This window comes from Anser anser (genome assembly GCF_964211835.1).
Source record: "Anser anser genome assembly, chromosome: 2".
Taxonomy (NCBI): Eukaryota; Metazoa; Chordata; class Aves; order Anseriformes; family Anatidae; genus Anser; species Anser anser.
Window position 1 is genome coordinate 38,884,288 of NC_139721.1, and position 21,303 is coordinate 38,905,590.

General features: G+C 42.0%; 1 protein-coding gene across 4 annotated transcripts in view; it reads right to left on the reverse strand.

Moving 5' to 3' along the window:
* Positions 1-21,303, reverse strand: part of CHD7 (chromodomain helicase DNA binding protein 7) — a 128,514-nt gene that overhangs the window by 78,086 nt on the left and 29,125 nt on the right. For all 4 annotated transcript variants that reach the window (XM_083823898.1, XM_083823899.1, XM_083823897.1 and 1 more), the window contains one exon: positions 8,061-9,918. In XM_083823898.1, coding sequence (XP_083680024.1) covers positions 8,061-9,743 — 1,683 coding nt within the window. In that variant the 5' untranslated portion in view covers positions 9,744-9,918. The remainder of the gene's footprint in view (positions 1-8,060; positions 9,919-21,303) is intronic.

Genomic DNA, 21,303 nt, shown 5'->3' on the forward strand with positions numbered 1-21,303 from the left:
AGGAGGAGGCCATACCCATCTTCCCCACCAAGCATTCCCTTTCCCACACCACCACCTGGGTGATCCTGAGGTCACACCATGAACAGATGCTGGGGCGTGACCTAGACAGAAGCAAACTGGCCAGAGAAGCATCCTTAACAGCACAAGGGTTCACCCAACAATTGTGCGTGAGGGAAGGGTTAATATACTGCATCCCAGACTTCATCTAGCTTCATTTGCATGGATTTTATTTTTTTCCCCAGCACTGACTAGGCATTTCGAGAATCATAAAGCTTCAGCTGCTGGAAAAGAGCGGTGGTGCAGAAGACAGCACCTGGTCTAGCACTGGTACAGCCCAGCCACTCTCCAGTTCTCCCTCTCCAGCCCCCACACGCCTCAGGTTGCAGGCTGAACGCTCCAGTTTCCAGTTTCCAAGCTGCTCGCGCTGGCAAGGAGGTGCAGCTGGAGCAGTGTGCAGGGCACTAAGGGGCACCAGCGGGCCAAATGGCTACTGCTCGCTAGGGCTCGGGAGGCAGGTGACTCGAGCAGCTAGCACGGCAGTGACTCCCTGAACTTCTCTATCCCCTTTTTAACCCTGGCTGTTGGCCATTTCCTCTCTGTTCCTCCTCCTCGGCGCTGCTCCATCAGGTCAGCTGCGTTTCGCTCCCCCCTCCCCGAGGGCTGCTTCCTGCCCACGTTTCCTACTCTGCTCCTGAGAATCGGCCTCGCCGGCCTTCAACCCCTCCCCGCGGGCCTGAGAATTAGTCAGAAGAAAGACTTGCACACAGAGATACTTTAATCACTGGGGGAAAAAAAAAAAAAAAAAAAAAGCAAGGGTGTTTCCCTCTCTCCTGAGCTACTCAACTTTAGAACTGGTGACAAAAAAAAAAAAAAAAAGGTACTAAATATTTATAGACTACATCTCTAAAGAAAAACCCAACAATTTGTTCCCCAAATCCACTAGCACCTGTGAAATATATACCCATACTATTAAAAGAACAGATATCCAGAAAGGAAATCTCTCAAAGAGCAGGGAGGAATGAAATAGAAGGAATAGAAAAGGAATGGAATAGAAGGTACAAATACATCCCATTTGGTGTCATTCTGATAGAGTGTTCAGGTGAGACGATCCTTTTCTTCAAAATACCAATCCAGTACATTAGCTTCCTAGCTGCCTAAATTATCAGTTCTTTCACTATAATTCGGTTTTGAACATTCAGAAGTCAAAAGCACTGGCCCCACTGAGCTGAAGGAGGAAGCAGCCTCTGCAGAAAAAGTTAAAAAGCAAACCTCAAAGCCATGGTGCTCCATCAGCGTGGAAGGTGGTACGTTTACTGTCCTCAGAGCAAAGAAAGAGGAGGACGCTTACACAAGTTTGTAACACCCACATTCACAATACGAGCAACGACTGATAAGTTTAAAACCAATGGATGCCTCAAATTCCACATGCAAGAATAGGATGGAAGACCAGGAGGAAGATCCATAATAAAAGACAGGAATTTATAATTCAATTGCAACCTATTCCTTACTAAGGCTGTCACTATAATTAAAGGGAGAGGAAGAAAGAAAAAAAAGCAAATCCAGTGTTTCTCCTTTCATTTGCTCCAATTTTCCAGCCTTTAAGTTATGCAGGCTGATACAGACATCAGGGTTTGCAATATCAGCATCAGCTTTCAGTCATGAAAAAAGCTTCTCCAAAACAACAGATTTAAATTTGTTCAAATAAATACAAAACATGAGAATGTGTTCAGTCATGGAAAAATAAGATGATTGCCAAACCCCACCAGCAGATCAAGACACTATACTGAAGTACTAAACTGCAGAGTAAGTTAAAAATATTTCTACTTAGGTGATTCCTCAGATAATTCAAATGATTTCAAGAAAATACATTCAGGCCACCGACATATCATAGAAACTTTCCACATAGTCATGTTGAAGAACAAGTCTGGTAACTCTTAAGCCTCCAAAATTGGTATGCTGATGCAGACTTGTATTTTTATGCTAATGCTGCAAACTGACTTTACCCAAAACTCCAGAGCAGATAATTTAATGACACGAATTATTTTCATTGCAGTCAAATCACGGCACCTGAGGGAAGAGCTATTCTTGAAATTGCTTGTACCTCCTTAATACTTAAAAAAGACCACAGTAAAACTACTTCAAAACTACAAATCTTTGGCCCAAAGGCCTACTCACTCCAGAATCACTCTACCCCTCATTTACAAAAGTACATACAGCCTTCTCAAAGCTGAGGAGGAAATAAGGCTTTAGATCTCTTAATATCAGTTATTAGACTGGAATGTATCTAAGGAGTTTCATAACATGAATTTTTGTGTCTTGACAAAAGTATTTGATATCAGTTACTATATCCTTGGAGAGACCTGGATATGAACTACTAGCTCACAGCAGAACCAGGTTCATCAGCATAACACAGTATATTATACTTTGTACATGGGAAATAACTCCAAAACTTTTACCAAAAGCAGCTTTAAAGATCTGTTTTTCTTTTATTTGGGAAATTTAAGTTGTTTCGCAAACGCTGTTCTTCAGAACCTTAACAAAATAAAGCAGAAGCTTGTAAACTTAAGAAAAATGTGTGATTAGCAGCCTTTACTTTAGGATAAAACCTACGGATTTTCTTCTCAGCTTTTCATTCATCATTCGTCACAACTTCTCACTTGGCCTAGGTTTTTTACTTATATTTTTATATGTGTATGTGCATTTAATAGTTCGCATGCTCATATGACCATACATATCTGTATGCATATTTCTCTACCTATAAATAACATACAATCGTAACCAAGGTTGAATATTAGTGCTTTATTTGTTCCGTGTAGTCTAGCACCCTCACCAATCTTGCCAACACACATTAGTTTGCTGGTCTACAAACACTTGAAAAACAAAACTAGAACTTCCAGGGCAGCCATGCGACTTTGCTGAACATGCAGCACATGCAGTACCCCAAGAGACCAGCTAGCGGTAATGTGAAAGAGCCTCTGAATCAAAACAAAGAAGTATCCAACGGTGTTTAGAAATTGTAAAATTTTTGGAGTTGTTCTACTTATTTACAGAAAAATGGTCAAAAATCTAAATGCTCAACAGCTGAGTCACATGTTTTCTGGAACAGTGGGTTGTTGCTTACGAATATTCATTTATAGGAAAAATCCTAACCATTTGAAATTATAACATTTCTTACTAAATAAAATTCCAGTACACACACTGAAAGGTAATTGGTTATGAAAAGACAGGAAGGAGATGAGGAGGCTGCCTCTTCCTACTATTCCCAAGCACTAAAAATATTTAAGTACCCAGGAGAAAGTCAACTTGATTTGAGCATGCCAGCAATACCAACTTAACACGGACTCTCTGCTGGGTTAGAATTCACTTTGAAACACCCCAGCTGAAAACTGTTTGTATTAACACCCCTCTCCATTGTGGTGTATCTGACTATAAATTACGCTGAGGCAGCAACATGAAGTTTTAAATGCAGAAATGTCCTGTCACAGGGATGACTCTGCTGGTGACTCAGCTGGACTTTCCCTGCCTCTTCCCCTACAATGAAAGGCAGGAAATTTCAAGAGTGCATTCATGCCAAAGAGAGCCAAGAGTTACCACGCAAAGCAAAGTCACATGCCCACAGGTAAACAAGACAGAAGAAAAAAATCTGGTAGTGAACTGCTAGCACAAAACAAAGACCTCCTCCAAAAGAGGTCGGGCACCTCAACCCAGTATTTTTCAGCACTGTCAGAGCTGCTGTAGAGTTCTACCATTTAATCTAGCATGGAGGCCATTAACCGTAACCATTTGTCATTTAAGTGTTCCCATATTTGACTACAAATAATGTACATCGCTTCATGTTTGTGGAACATGGTTAATGAACGAGACTCGAAACTCCAGCCCACACAGGAGCCAGCAGCTACTGTAAATAAAAAGTTCTGTAGAACAACACACCCAGGATAGTCTATTCTTGGCAGAGAAAACTCTTACACTCAATTACTATCAAAATGTAACAGAAACTGCATGGCATCAGACCCCCAAAGACCTATCTAACCTGATATCCCACCTCTGATAAAGCCTGGGGAAGAGTATGAGAAGTAAACATGTGCACAGTAGATGCATCCTGATAATGAACTCTCAGCCACTTGTTATTTATGGCGCAGATCTGATGAGCCAAATGTGGTGCCTTCGTGTTTATCCAACACTGATGCATTTTTCTGTACATCTCAGAGATCTGCATCTTAATGTGGTGTTCTGCACTCACCACCTGATAATTTGCCGAATGCCCTAAAACTATCTGGGAGACAAAACCAGGAGATAAACATCATTTGTTTCATATTCACCATTTCCATGCACCCATACCACTCACAATTTTACAGGCTTTCACTGTGTCTTCTCTTCTCCCCTTAACCATTCCTCTCCATCCTTTTTTTCAGGTGCTATCGTACTTTCTGAGGTCTGAGGAAGGGACCAAGAACTGCACAGCACTCGCCACATAGGCATACCCTGCATATAGGTACCAACATGAGAGCAATCTTTGCTTCGCTCTCTACTACTTCCACAGCAATTCCTACTGCTTTATTCCTGTGACTGTCACAGCGCGTTTCAGATAGCCATCCAACACCAAGATCCCCTTTCTAAGCAGAGATTTTTGTTTGCCATTCCATTGCCCAGGCACGATGCCTTGATTTATAAAGCTTACAGCCAAACGGCTGACGTTCCTATTGCATTTCTAGCCATTTAGCTTCACTACTATAGGCTCTTCCTCAGTTCTGCACTTGGCACTCAGCTTTATTTGACTACGTTAACAACAGTGAACTTTGTCATCTGACTTTCCACTCTTTTCTACAACATTTATGAATATTTTGGAGAGCACAAGCTCACAAGCCCAACACAGATGCCTCCTCCGCTGTGAAAACAAACAAGCTGCTCCCACCCTCTGCTTTGTACCTTGGCCAACCATCCTGCCACCGCAGAACCTGTCTCCCCACGGCCACTGAACTCTTCCGAAAGCCTTTACCGAGGAACGTTTTCAAAACAGGGCTTGAAAATCAAACACACCAACTGCACATCCCAATGCTATGCTGGTGTGTATAATACCTGTAAAATTCAACTGAAGTCAGCAAGTCGCTGCTAACAAGGTCCTAGTTTTCATAACCATATCTAGCTTTCACCTGTTAATCCAGCCCAGATGAACTGTCAATCACCAGCTGTACCTCCCAGCCAAAATAATTAGCAGTTTTGTACACAAAAAGTCAAGAACTCTAGAATCGACGCAGCAATTTCTTTCGAGTTAAAAGCAAAAGAATTTCACTTTCCTTCCAACATATCTAAAAACAAAACAGTAATTTGGTTAACCACAAGTATTACAGCCTTCCCATGATAAGGCTAGCTTCAAATCACTGAAAAATAATTACTAAGATGGCTTCTGTTGATTTAAAAGTACATAGTGATTTTCATTTCACCAACTACATTCGTTGATTCGTTTTATACAAATAAAAACAAACCAGCCATTTAAATAACTGTTGCTCAGTGAACAGTCTTCTGCCAACTGACATGAAGGCAAAACCACGACAGAGGCAGGATAGCTGCAAATTCTGCATTCAAGCTTGAGAGCAGGGTTTTCACACATCTGCATTTTTCCCCAGGGGGTGAGGAGGAGCTGAGTTTTCATTGACTCGAACAATTTCTATTTGATCCAAACAGTTTTCCAGGGGGAAATGAGTGCCTGTCAAGTGTTTCATTACTACAGTCAGGGCTCAAACTAATTACTTAATGGGAAGGTATGTTAGCAATAACTTTTACCAAATAAAAACTTAACCGAAGTAGGCTAACAGAGAACTTACTTGGCTAGCTACATCTGTTTGAATTACTGATTTTAATCAAATAGCTTGAGTTATCATGTGGTTTTCCTCTAATTATTTAGTTTCAGCACTTACCTTTGTTCAAGTTATTCATGTGCTGTTCAAAACTTTGTAATAGGCTGCACTGCTTGTTTAAGAGCTGAGCTGCCTGCATTTTACCTTTTCGGTTAAAGGGAAACGAACCCAAGAACGTCTAAAAAGCCCTTCTATTCTACAAGGAGATGCTCTCCTCCCAAACCATCTGTTGCTGCGAAAAAGAAGTTTACTGGATGATCAGATGAAAACACGGAATTAACTCCGCTGCAGAAGACCACAGCTTTAGAGCTCAGCCTTTGACACAGTCAACCTCAAGTCTCCCCTTCCTACATCCCCACCATTGCTAGTTGTGAAAGGTATCAGCAACACTGGGTAGTGCTCCTTACAGCTTTATAAGTCTTATTTTACCATGTCTAGATTTTTTTTTTTTTGTGCTAGACATGTCAGCTCTCATCTTCAGGGTAAAAAACAATGTCTCCAATCTTCTACCTCTTTCTGATCCACAATCTTTTTGTACAGGTTTTTCCATGCCATCATTTTCCCTTTTCAAAATTTCTGCTTATTCTCTTAGTTTTTTTGTTTGTTTGTATGTTTTTTTTTTCACCAAGTCTTAAGTTCTCTCCTTTTATGTCCTGCTTAGCCACGCAATCGATAACACAAGAGGGATTGCCAGGAGCTACCCTCTCAGCCAGGACCGCACAACCCTACGTCCATGCGAGAACAGCAATTTACATTCCCCAAAAAGCGTGAGCGTGGAGGTGGGGGGAGGAATGGCCATCATGCAAATAAAATTTCCCCCCCAGTTTAAGTGGGGGAGTAAGGGAGAGAAAGACGGTCGTGAAGACACCCTTTCAAGGGCAGAGCTTCCTCTTCCCTCCCATGAAGAGTCCGGCCTTCCCCTCACCCCGGCTTAGCCCTGATCTCCCTTCCAGGGCTTCATCACCCTACGGCATACACCCAGTGCTCCCCCCTCGGAGAATGTGGAAGCCTCTCCCAGCTGCTGAGCTGCTACATCCACCACTCCTTGTCAGCTGCCTCCCCGCAGCACATACATCTGATTCCCAGAGCCGCCTCATGCTGTGCGGAGCAGCTAACAGAAGCAGCCGGCAGGCAGCAGCGGAGGGGACTGCCGAGCAGCTGCCTTCCACGCAGTCCTGGGATGCTGGCTAGGACAGCTGTTTTTATGATTTATTGGGCTTATTGTAGCGTCGTATCATTAGGACTGCATTCCAACAATTGTCTCCAAATATTTATGGGCAGAGCTACTTGGCATTAATTACCGCGGGGCTTTAAAAATAATTAAACCTCTGATATCTTGGCCACCTATTCGTTCGGTACCAAAACCTCTTGAATGATTGACTGACAGAGCCAGAGGCAAGCGGTGGCAAACTCGAAGATCCCAAAAGGCACCTTTTCAGCTCAGGCTTAACTTCCTAACACATAGCCAAACCTGCTAAGCTACAGAGGGATCAAGATGTTTTAACGTTTCTAGCTTTTAATTGAAAAACAACATGGAAGCAATATATTCTCATCGCAATCCAGCAGATCAGAGACTCGGTAAAATAAAACTTCTATCTTACTTGAGATTTCATTTAAGCCTCAGAAGATTTGATTTTAGACTATGATTCACATCTGCTGTCTTCTGTTGCATAAACCGGTGCCCCATCACTTCCCAACTGCATTACTTAGTGCTGAAACAAGTTCATCCTGGACATCTTTTCACATATGAAAATTTCAGCTTTAACGTAACAAAACAAAAACAAAGCATTCGTTTGGCGTTTAAAGAAAATCCTCAGTTTTGCTAAGACAAACCCATTACAATACATGCTTCTTTTTGCAGGTTGCAAATACAAGATGCTAGTTTAAATTACAGTTCTCACACATGCTTTCCATTTTCCCCTCAAAGGAACCAACAAGGAAAAAAGAAAACAGGTATTCAGTTTGCCCTGGCGCTGTATCATATTTCGGTCTATCCACAATGTTATCCTGTAATAATCACCGTAAGAACATTAGCAAGCTATCTGAACCTCATTTTACCTTCTAGCTTCCGTGTACCAAGAAAGCCACATAACCAGTAAAAAACAGGGAGGTCAAGCAAGAGCAACTATTTTGAAAACACAGACCTTGTGTATACTGAAATTATTGCAAACGCATTTCATGTTTTACTCATCGGAAGCAGCTTACCTGAAGGACAGGCACTTTTTGCGGTGTGTTTTGTGGTGACTGGTGAAGCTGTGCCCAAGGCTGATGATGAGGATGTGGTGGTGGTGAAGACTGATGATGTATCCCTGGATGAGGCTGCATGGGAGGACAGGTTGGCATTTGCTGTTGAAAAGACTGCTGTTGACTAGGAAGCTGCTGGCCAGATATTAGTCGCTCTTGTATTGCTTGTGGATCTGCAAGGCCAACACCTGGACAACCGTTTGGTCTCATGTGCCCACCCATCTCCCGTGGTGTTGAAGACATACCCATAAACGGCCGATTCTGTTGCATGTTGCGGGGGCCCATATTCCTTTGTCCAATTCCCATGGCACCAGGGGGCTGGTGTGACGGCTGAGGATGGGGTATATTTGGATAACTGCCAACTTCCATTGGTATTCCAGCGCTACCGGGTCTGACCTGCGGAGGAGGTGTACCTGCTGGATTACTCATTGCTTTCATAGGTGACATGGGAGGTGGAGAGGCATAAGTTCCCTGAGGCTGTGAAGGGTGCATAGTTTGCGTGTTCATTTGGTTAAGTGAGCCACTAGGGTGGATGGGTTGCTGGTGCATTAGTCCTTGACCACTGTTTGATGGAAATCCTACAGCATTTGGGTATCTTGGTACAGACTGATTCATTGGAGTGTTATTTGTAAGGCCTAAATTCTGATTCATCCCTGTATTATTAACTAATCCCTGATTAAGGTTACTGTAAGGATATCGAGAATACTGCCCTGAGTTGTTTATAGTAGGTGAGGGTACCGTCTGGCTCCGAGAACTAAAATTAAGTGTTTGCGGCCGAACAGCACCCTGCTGGGGAGGATTAGGGGAGAATCTGGGACTGTGGGCTACTGATTCTCCATGGAGAGCAGTGGGGGGATGGTGGTGAAATTGCTGGACTGAGTGTCGCAAAGAAGGTGCCATACTGGGATTCTGCTGGGGCACATGAGACAAGTGGCCAGGTCCTGAGGTGGCAATGAAAGGGTTTCCCTGATTGAGGCCTTCTTGGCCTTGAGAAAACTGGTTCATCCTTTGCTGTTGCGGCTGACCGTGCTGCTGCATTGAAAAATCGCCGCGAGCCATGTAGTTTCCCATCTGCTGCATGTGCTGAGGGTGGCCCTGCCCAGGGGGTCCAGAGGGTGCCTGCGGCGGCTGCGTCGGTTGCGGCTGCGGCTGCTGTTGCTGCTGGTAGGGTGCTCTGATCTGGTCTGGCACTTGAACCGCCCGCGGCCCCCACATGGAGCCGCTGTCTACGAAGGGTTGCCCGTGTCTTTCGTTCTGCATGCTAGGATAGACTCCCATCTGACCACCGGCACCACTGCCGTGAGGAACCTGAGGAACCGGAGGGTTGTGATACTGCGAATGAGGAGACGCTATACCGTTCCCAGGGGCATTGCTTATCATCCTGTTCGGCTGATCCATCAGGTGCATTTTCTGCTGTTCGTATTGGTTATAGTGATCAAAATGGGTCAACTTTGCTTGATTTTGATTTGCGGGGGGGTGATGAAGAGATGACTGTAAAGAGGGAAATCCTTGATCCATGGGCATTTGCTGCCCCATAGGATTCACCGGGTTTTCAGGATATCCACATTCTCCAAGACCTTCCAGCCCTTCGCTGAAAATATTCCCATCTTCTCCAAACAGACTCATCATTCCTGGATCTGCCATCTTTTTTCAGCACACAGCTCCTCGGAGCTACAACTAGAAAGCTAGTCTGTGCTTCACCTCGGTGAGGTGTTTTGTCCTCAAAGCCTTTAATCCTCAACTAATCTCCTTCATGTCATTCCATATTTCCTTAATTCTTTTGGACCACGCAGTGTCAGGCAAAGTCTGGTTACTGCTCCTAGAGGAAGCGGGGGAAGGGAGAGAAAGAAAGGAAAATGTTGAAATAAATAACATCGGGCAATATAAACAAAACACAGTTAACTCTTTTTTAGACAACGACAGCTAGTTTCAGCCCCCGAAGCACATCTTAAAAATGCATTTGACTTTAAGAAGGTTGCATTAGCTTTATCAGAAGCTTTATTACGATAGAGAGTTAGGAAGCAAGCAAAACACTACCCTTAACCTTAAATTAATCCATTCACTACACTTCCTAGTGTTCCTTTCTTGGGTGGAACAGAACAAAAGAACACAACATGCAGCAGCAGCAGCTGCCACAGCAGGTAGGCAGATGTATGAATATAGCCAAGCAGCCCATCTGCCGAACTAAAGCCCTGAAAACGCTCTAGTTACCAACAGCATGTCCTTAACCTTATTCCCTTGAGCTGCGTAATCAGATGAGCAAGCAGAAGCACCAAGTCCTGCGACAGACTAAAGTTAGTTATACAGACAACAGATTTTTCAAACACGCACAGAGGTGACCCTCTAAAACATACCAAACTCAAGACCTAATTCAACATTTAGGGAAAGAAATACATTTATTTTCTTAAACACAGAATTTATCTTAATTAAACGAAATTGCAAACTGAAAGACAACATGACATCTTCCCATTTAAGCAAAACTATGTACCGGATTTGTGTAAGAAAATTAATTTCAAAAGCTTCATTTTATACGTGACAGATTTCGGAATCCCCACCACAATTTCCCTCACGATGATTACGGGGAACACTGTCACTGGAGTTCATTATTCATCTTCAAGCAATCATGCTACTAACCGTAACTACAGTAATTCAGAAGACCACACTAAAGTTTTGTTCTCTTGAAAATTACGCTCTGTACGAGTCACTAAGGAGAATTAGCAACGGCAAAAGAATTTAAATAATAAAATAGTCACCCAACAACGTATGCACTTGCACTTGGGGGGTGGGAAATTATGTAATGCATGTTAACAGAATAGCTTCAGAGAAGTTTGAGTCTAGCTTTTTCACAGGGAAGCCTAGCATGTTCTGAAATACCTCCCCCTTTTCCCGCAACTCAACTGACTTTGTCTTCTTACAACCAAAGCTATTCTAACACTGCCTTTCCTTCTTAAGACCAGAATTTTAAATGCTGTGGTCAAGGAAACCAATCCACATAGCAAACAAAAACAACTAAATAATAACAATGATGCAAAAATAGTATCAACTGTACTTGCAGATACCGACTTGCCCTCAAACAGTGATCACACAAAACAAGATTTACAGATGTACTTTCGCATCTTACATTTTGTTGCAGAGGAGGGATGCTTTCAGTCACTTTGGATGCAAAATGCCAGGCCAGACTGTTTTTACTGGAGGCAATTTGCCCCAAACAAGTTTTAGGGAGAAAATATCAGCCCATTTATTACACTTCTGGTAGCCATTGTCAAGAGGACCTTCTACAGCATGAGGCAGAGGGCAAGAGGAAAAGCACAAGCATTTATCACTCCTCTTAAAATAGCATTTGAATGTCACCTTTAAAACCACACTCTTAAATCTCTTTAGTGCTCAGCTGGGATATTAACACTTATATTTCTAAATCACTTGAGGGTAAATTCCTACAAGCCACCTTCATGTCTCTTAATATCTATTTCTTTTGATTTCATTTTCTTTATTAAGCAAAAGCCATCTGTACTGCTTCCCACCTCAATCAGTTTACTAAAACACAGCATAAGAAAGCTCCAACAAAGCAAGGAGCATCCTTCACTGAAACAAGCTTGCAGCATTTGACTGCTCCAGAGCAAGCCGTTTGGTCATGGCGAAGATCCCTCTGGTGATTTAAGATCACCGAAAGACTTCTGATGCTGCACACTGCAGTCAGGAGCTGGCAAAGCTGAACACCATCGTGTACAGAGGGCCTCTAACGGAGCAGTCGCTTTGCTGGGAAAGGCTAAACAGCACAGTGCACAGCTACCCTGGGCGATACCAAACTTGAGCCAAGCTGAGGATCTCCCCCATCAGCTTGCCTACTCACACCCACAGAATTACGGTCAGGAAGAATTTTCACTGATTTTGTTACATAAATCAGCTGACAAGCTTCCGATAAAACTCAAGTGCTAGTCAACCACCAACAGCCAACATTGGCAAACAGTAGTTAGGACCTGCTCCTGTACCCACAAAGCCAAACTGAAATAGCGTAAGGGTTTGGCTCAAGCAAACACCTCCATTCTGCCCAGCTGGCTCCGTCCCAGTCTGCAGATCTGGACTCGGACCCATCACTTGCATGGAAGGAGATGTGCTATTGAACCCAGCACACGTCTGGTTTCCTGAGCACATGGCCTTTAAAAAGATAAGCAACCTCTAAGTTTATGGCACGCTTTGCACGCAAAGAACAGATCTATCATCTAAATTAAGAGTGAAAATGCCGTTTGCCACTATTTATGATTTTAGCTCTGCATTTTTATCTAAAGTGCCAATTTATTTCATGTTTGTTCTGTTAATGCTAAAGCTATAAGGTTTGAAACATGGCATGAGAAAGTGTTTGAGAAGTTGTCTCCAAGCTGTGGTAGTATTTCTTCAGATTTAAGTTTGGCCTTAAATCTATGACCGCGGTCATTTACAGTCAACTGTGCTCTCACCAACCTTATTCTACTTCCTCAAACAAAAAAAGTCTCACCTCTGATGTGATATACGATTAATAGCACATGTTTAAGAATGAAAGACAATAGCAGCTACAGTCTGATCAAAACAAATTAACCAACTTTTTTTAACCAAAAAGTCAGTACTTGAAATTTCCTTCTGACTTGCAACCTTCTATGTTAATAGGACAGAAGTCTTCTTTATAATTAAGCAAGTCACGAGAGTCACAGCTTTACAATTAATTGCAACCTTTTCTTTGCTTCTTTCACTACAAGCAATGTAATTTCTCTGCTTAAATCCTTCAGTCTGATCAAGGTTATTTTTTAGTTGTTGTTAGTGTTCTGCTTTTTTCTATTAAAAAAAAAGGCACAGACAAAGAAACAAGGGTAGGTCCTTCATCAAAGAGTAATTCTAGCTAAGACATTCACTAAGCAGTATTGTTCACTTCCCCATGAAAGCAAGCATACTAACTTCAAGACTGGACAAAGACTGACCATGATATATTCAAGCCTAAAGTTGGTGGTTGTGTGGTTTTTTTTTGATTTTACAGCTTAAAAATACATACTTATACACCATCTCTGCTATCCCATATGCAACCAACAGACATTCATGAAACAATGACTATCTGAATCCTTAAACGGGTAGATTGCTGAATAAATCTGAGTGCATGAAGAGATGGTGATTTTTTTCTAAACTTTATCTTAACCAAACTCACAGACTTTGCTATAAAATTCTATAGCTTTTCGGTTCCTGAACATGAAAGTTTGTACCAAGCAGACTGAACTCAGAGTCAACGAATATATTTCCTTAATGCTGCCTAGACAACCTACTTCTGTTCAAAGCAATGGTATGATCCCAACCACCAGGACAGTCGATTGCTTAACAACCCTGTTGTCTCAACAGACAAAGCTTAAGTTTACTCTAGTCCGCAACATTCCAGTCCTAAACAGCCAGACCTCCCATTTAAGTCGTAGTTAACCATTGCTCGACTTCGTATTTCAGAGTTCAGCAGCCTTGGGCAGCTCCCCACTTTTATGAGTGAAACAAAACTGGCTGCTGCATAAGCATAACCTGATGTAGTGCTGCAGACACTCAAACCTGAACTTCATTAGCCTTGTTCCCAAAGCAGAAAGCAGCAGGTCCCGGCCCTCAAGAACAGGAAACAGCAAGGGCAGCACACAAACGTGCCTGCCCTCTGCTATGCCATCCGCATATTCTTCTGCTCAGAAGAGCTATTTGTAAATCGGCAGGTCCCTCTATGTCCTTCTACACAAGGCATTTAACACCATTTCTTGATAGCTATACAGCAAGTAAACCAAAAAAAAAACCAGAATGTGTAAAGGCTGCTAATACTGACTGCTCGAAGCTCTTCTTCCAAGTGAGATGTGTCATACGCAGCTGACATATACGTGTATATGACACATACAGCTATCAGTTGATATCTCAGACAAAACTATAAGTACTTGATAGACACAAACAAAACAGTTTCTTATATAATGGAATTATGCATCCACACAATACAATATACACTGCAAATACCACGCTGCTTTGAAGAATTAGGCTAGAGAGACCTCTCAAGCTAAAAACCGAAGCCAAAGGTCATTTTGAGACTGGAGCCTCAAAAATGTAGGATTAAACATTAGGCTACTAAATCTGCATTTAAACAGTGCATATTTAAACTGCTTTTCAATACCACTAAGCTCCTACCGGCTGCTAGGAGTAGTAATTTAAGAATTTGCCACATAGGAGTAGATGGCACAAATGACAACAACCAGAGACATATTTTACGTTGGAGGAAAGCATTCACCAACAACTCCATGAAACACAAGAAATATCCTGGTAAATTCATAAAAAATTATGCCAAGAAATGACAGCTATAGAAGACAACTGAGGAGATTTCTACCTTTCAGGTCAGCTACCTATGGAGCAAGCAGCACTTCTGATGCCAGGACAGTTAAGCAGGTGCCATACCATACGTATAGGAAGCATGCCTAGTCTCCTGCTTGTTTAATGCTTAGTTCTCATTCTATCACAGACAACTCTTCATGCACAGTACATTTGTCCTGCAAATAGATTAGCCGAAAAGAAAAAACAGATCTGTAAACTGATTACAATAAGATTTTTAATTGTAACTTCCAAAGAAACGTGGTTATCTGAGTGTCTGAGACACTTCATATCAATCTATAATGCTTCCCTATAATGCTTTTTTTCTTTTAATGCCATAACACACTTCAGAAAGTACAGCTGTGTTAAAAATCAAGTCCATATAGCTTGTATCAGATCAAAGGATGGCAGGAATCTTGCTCCCCCCCTGCCCCAGGAAAGGGAGAACGGACTTGTGAAGGTGAAAAGAATGAACTCACACGGTTCAGGAATATTCTTCTGCCTTCAGTGACAAGAGTCAGCAAATACAATGTAAGTATTTCTGAAAAGTTTAATTTCAGATCTGTCTTAGTAAAATCCAGCTAATTAGCTCTTTGCAGAAAACACATCCCTGCAGAAATCTACACTGGCAAATTTAAGGCAGTTAATACGTCCTGTTAAACCAACAAGGAGGGGGAGGTGGAAGGAAAACCTCACATGCCTTTCCTCAGAAATCAGTTTTTGCATATGTGGAGTCACCTAAACAACGCAAATGTTATTCAACATTTTGGGGGCAAGAAATCCATCAAATCTAAGTTTCCCACACGATCTTCAAGTAGAAACCAGATTGCGTTTTATTTCCCTAACACATCATGTACTTTGGCAAAGAACAGGCTTTTACAGAGGCAACTGAGGGCACAACAGCCTTAGAATATTTGGCAGCTCGCTGCTGTCAAGCAGCTGATGCGGGAGTGACCAGCTAGAGTTCAGCCTGTGCCACACATTTGGAAACAATATCCTACGTCATTCAAGTTCACAGGGGCTTTGATACGAGAACCACAACGGCATCATCTAGGAGGAGGATGATGCAAACCCACCCAGCCTGGCTGTTACAACACACTCACCGGCGGCAAGCGACTTCTGCATTCACAGCGCCAGCTGGACTGCGAGCGCTCCTCCTAACATGGGGCACTGCTAATTTTAAATCAGCACCTACAGCGTTAAGCAAGAAGCCACAAGCAAGCATGGCTTTCCAGGCCAGAAGAAAAAGAGGAACGTGTTTATTCCTTTTGTTAAAAATCCCCAAGTACATATTTTTAATAAGGTAATCAGAAGGGGGGGGAAAAAAATTGTTTTTACGTATAAGTACATTACAAAGGGCAAGAGGGGGAGGAACAAGTCTAAGCCAGAAACACTTCAGTTTTTGTGTTATGTGGCTTGGAATTTTAAGAGGCCTTTTTTGGTCATACGACCACCCTCTCTCCCAACATAAGTTTAAAATACAGATGGGAGAAGGAGGAGGTTTATCTAAAAATAGTCCTAGATAAGTAAGAGAAACAATTGTAGTCACAAAAATATGTCAGGAATACTTTTAAAAATACTCGATAGCTGCGTTATCTCGCAAATAGCCCTCTGAAGAGGAGCAGGGGCAGGTTTAGCGTAACCCCGTGCTCGGCCTGGACGCCACCCGAGAGCAGCCCGTGTGGGATGTGTGATTTTTAAGCTTTAACCAGAGGGTGAAGCATCGCCGGAGCTAAGCACTCGGTCCCCGCTGCGGACATGGGCCATGGCGACGCGAGGACAGCGGGAACAAAAAGCCCGAGCGGGACCAGGGGGGAGGCGTCAGAGGGAAGCCATATATTGCTGCCATCAGTCACCACGAAATCTCCTAGCAATTACGTCCCCTTATAAAGCTGACACTAAACCAGCCGAGGATTCAAGAGGTGGGGCCAGCGGCGACCCGCTGAGGCGCTGAAAAAACACCCAGCGCAACTGATGACTCTTGTTAAGGGCCGCGCTTTTTGTGCACCTACTGCAGTTGTCACTGATTAACCAACTGATCTGGCAATTTCCTACATTCTTTTGCATTTAAAAAGGATCTGAGGGCTGAAAGTCGTCCCCTTTCATATTCCAGGAGGAGCTGGAGACGGCAGCCAGGCCTGGCCAGGGTGCAGGGGCCCCGCTCCGGCCGCCCTCCTCCCCCCCGCTCAGGCCTGCAGCTGAAAATAATTTATCTGTTGGCTTTGCGAGAGCCCGGCATCTGCGATTGGGAGGGAAACGTATCCATCACGAGTAAACTTGAGCACAAAGACAGGCGGGGTGTCACAGGATACCGAGGGCCAGAGGTCACGGCAGCGAGCGGGAGGCTTTGCGCGGGCCGGGGCAGGCCGCAGGCATGGCCTCCCCTGTTCTCTTCGGCGTGCAAAGCGGTGCAAAACAGCGGTGGTGGGACACGGTGACATCTCTGGGGTCAACGAAGCGTCCACACGGCCGCCATTGCACAACGGTAATGGACAGGTGATGGAGGAGCATGGCCCGCAGCCTTCCCCTTCGGCTAAGCGGTTGGAAGCGGCTCGCGGTGTTTGGAGAGCTGGGAACTGTAAAAATTCATGAGGTGGATACGCGGCTGTTTCCCAGGGTTTCTGAACACGTGATTTTCAGTGAAATGTATTTTTTTTAATCATGGGGAGGTTTTAAACTTAATCATTATCCCAAAAGGCTATTTCCAGCTAGGGAATTATGAGCACTTTAAAGTAGCCAGACCCTATATTTTACTTTACCTGTTAAAAGGCCAATACAATCATGTTTCATTCATAGTTTATGAAGTCTGAAAAACCACTTGATGAAATTACAGTCTACCCATACCACACATGGTATATTTGTCCATGTATATTCTATAATCATTTCAATTTATGACTTGTACTTAAGAGTCATTTTCCTGTACATGTGTTCTTCATAAATACTGGTAGATCACAGTCTGCATTTCTACAGGAACCACATATCCACACTCATTTCTGTGAAGATAAATACACTTTATACATCCAAAGTGAAAAGCCAGAGTTTTCACAGAACTAAAGAGAACATATTTCAGGGTCGTGGAACAAAATGGTAGTTCTCCCTTACGCTCTTTACATGTGGCAAGATGAATCATCCTACATCTGAACTTAAGCCCTTACTCAGCATCCAGCACTGATGGTAATTTTTGCCCAATATATTTAGCATACTGCCTTGAACCTTTCAGCAAATAAAAAAATTATATACTACATTCGAAAAGGATTACAAGTTATCCTCCCCTCCCCCCCAAAATAACATTAATGTTATATAAAGTAAATATTTTAAATGAAATCACACATGGTCTAGTGGATTTTACAAGTCTTGCTTTCTGGTATTACAGCTCTTTTTGCTAACAAACATAGTAACTCTGTATTTTATCATATGCAATAGACAATTTAAACGCAGTGTGAAATTATTTCACTAACTTGAAGTCAACCGTAACAAGAAAGGGTTTGGGGGCAAGGGGACAAGAAAAATAGTACATTGGACAGAATACATTTTGGGAACCTTCATTTACTGCCTGGACTGTTAAATAGGCCCACTGATTTCCCATAGAATATGGCAGCTGAGATACAGGACAAATATCTAAACATCTTCCACACCTACTCTTAATTGGACTGCTAGAGTTTTTTGCTTTTTTATAAACACAAAATTAAGATCATCACCCAGAACATCCTATCGCTTTTTTGAAGAAAGATATGCCAAAATGTTGATTTATTCTTGGCCTGTGGACTGGAAATATGCACTTGTATATATAAATGAAGTTTGACTTTGTTTTTTAACATGACGTCTGCCTCAGTGATGACCAGTGATTATTAAGACCACACCATAAGTGACTATACCAAGCTATTTTCTGCAACAGAGAACATTGAAAAGAGTTCGAAGCTCTCAACAGTTTCCTGTGTACATGACTAAGATACTGAAGAATAAAAACCTGCTACCTTCAAGTTCACATATTTCCTGTGCTCATTTACTTTAGCTATATTTGAGCACGTTGACAGTTCATAGGTGAGTATACAGACATGGAAAAAGGTGCCTACAAAGTATAAGCAATCCTGCCAGAAGTTATACATCGGAATGGGGGCTGCCAGATCAATGCAATCAGGCATTGTGTCCAGTGTGGCTTTCCTTTCCAGGCAGAACTGATCTAGAATGCTTCTCCTCTGTAAAAGCATAGGAGATTCAAAAGGAAGAGAACTAAGTCTTTTTGTGGAAACTTTAATAAGTCTCCAGTTTCTTCTTTACAAAGAAAACTAACTAGGGTATTTTCAAATGGGTTGTTTAATTGATACACACTTTAAAATTATTCCAGTGTATTTCTACTCAAACAAGCAAACAAACAAAAAACCTTCCAGGGGAAAAAAACGGTCATCTGAAGTTTTAGACCTATGCCACCTCACTCACTCCCCTTTTCATCAAGATTTTAAAGAACTTGGAAGTAGTCTGCAAGTCAAAGATAATTACCAATCCAGTCTCCAGAGCTACAGTCATTCAAGCTATTGCAAGCAGTAGAAGCAGCTGACATTCATCTACCACAACGCCCAACACGAAAGTTCTTGAGCTACCTTCAATTCTCCACAAGCTTTTCAGAGACTGACGATGAGCATACAAGAGTAGTGCTGCATATCTGTTCATGCATACAATGCAAAAGGAAATTTTTACTCATCTGAGAAACAAACTTGGAAATTGGTTCTGTTTCATGGAAGGTAGCTCCATCTCTCAAAAAGCAGGGCTAAACTCAAAACTGAAACCACTGTCTTTATCTTTACTGTTCTTAATGATTCACATTCCATTTAAATTAACCCTTTAAGCTTATCAATCTTGCTACATCATTTACAGAGGATTGTAAATTTACAAGACATTTTAAAAATAAACCCATTCTCAGTGTCCTCCCTTCAGCAAAAAAAGACATTTTTTCTACTCATTAAAAACTTGCTGTGAGGTTAAAATTTAGTGTAGGTGTTTGTTTTGTTTTGTTTTTTCTTTTTTTAAGTTGGAAAAGCAAGCAAATTAAAAGAGGGATAAATATTCTCATTTTTTGGTCAACCTATTGCGTGAAGAAGTCTGATTCGTAAAATGGTTTATAAAAAAGAGGCAAAAAATACTTAAGCAGCAAGGATCACAGAACAACAGAATTCAGGACTCAATAATATGAGACAGCTAAAAACATATTCGTGTCCTTACAAACTATGTAGAGAGAGAAATTAAAACAGGTACAAAGAATTTGAGATAGCAATGCTAAATAAAAATTCCAAATTGTTTTTCTCTCTACAAAAAGACTCACTAAGAATACAACAGCCATCAAAAGACCAAAACCATGAACCCCTCCACTGTGTTTTACTTAAAATGCAAACAATAAATGGCCTTGTCATAGCATCCTTAGCACATCAGGAAGCAGCCTGTCTCTCTAAGTTAGCGTGCAAAGGCTTGCACACCCTGAACCCAATACACAGTGCACAGCTGAGGAAAAAGCATGGATGAGGCTCTGCTAGAGATCAATTGATTCAGGGACCACTGGAAATGGTGGCAGATGCTTATGCTGTATAAGCTGAAGCTATTTGGACCTCCAGCTGAGATTCAGGTAACTGTTTCATTAATGGTGCCTATAAAATAAAATCTAGTTCTAGTATCCCCCTGTTATATATATACTATATGACTGGTCATGAAAGTAAAATACGTAGAATTACTTGAAAGGGATGATAAACTGCCTGCTGCCACTAATAAAACCTCCACAATGAGCTTTTCCAACCAACTTTTTACAGCACCTTTTTAATTATTGTATCTGATGACAAAGCATCATCCAAAAACCTGAAGCACAGAAGATCATGATTCTTCTTTCCTATCCTGCTTAGCACCTGAAGTCCGCATGTACCCTCTGTGTTTTTCAAAGAACAATGATCTCTGAACTTAGCCTTGAAATAGGAGCAAGAGAGATCACCTCAGAAAAAAAAAAAAAAAAAAAAACACATTATATTCTCAACTGAAATTGCAGCTTCAGAGCAAAGCAAGCTGAAACATCTCACCTCAGTACCCCTAGGACACTGTACATCAGTGCCAAGCTTGGATAAGGCAGTGTTGTTGAGGAATTAATTTAAAAAAAAAATCAGAAAAACTTCAGTGTCTTATCACTCTAAAATACATGAAGACTTAACTTCATAGACTGACCTCATACCACTTGGATACAGGTTTTGTAAAACTGTTAAGGGAGCTGTTGTTTAGAGTTCCCTCAAACACAGTTCTCATTTCACAGCATAACGGATGCTAACAGAGAATGATGCATCACCAGCTGAACCTATCATCTCCATAGCACCCGACGCAGCTTTGCTCACTACTCAAAAAAAAATAAAATTAAGCACGAGGGTTACTGGGACCAGCTTACTCCAGAGATGTCCGCAATGCAGTAGCAATAGGAACAGCTGTCGGTCATATTTGTGCATGAGGGTTGCATGAGGATGCTTCTGAACATCCAGGTAAGCTAACTGCCACCTTCCCTTTGTAAAACACCTCCCAGTAGTCAGCCATACCTCTCGTTGCAAGTTTGGGTGAGAGCAGAGGCTGCTTTCTCAACTTACTCCTCAAAAGCTGCTGATACCAAAAACTAGAAGTATTTACTGAATACTGGTATCTTTTTTTTTTTTAACCTCTGGAAGATTGTGCTTGTGCTTGATTTGTGCCTACTTAAAAAATAACTTTCCAGGGGCAGGCTAAGTGAAGGTTTTGTGGAACAAATTCTAAACCTCAGTCCTAACAATACTGACAGTCTCTGTTGTCAAAAAAAGAGAATACCTTTACTTATCAAAAACATTGGTAATATCAGACTTTTACTTCTGTT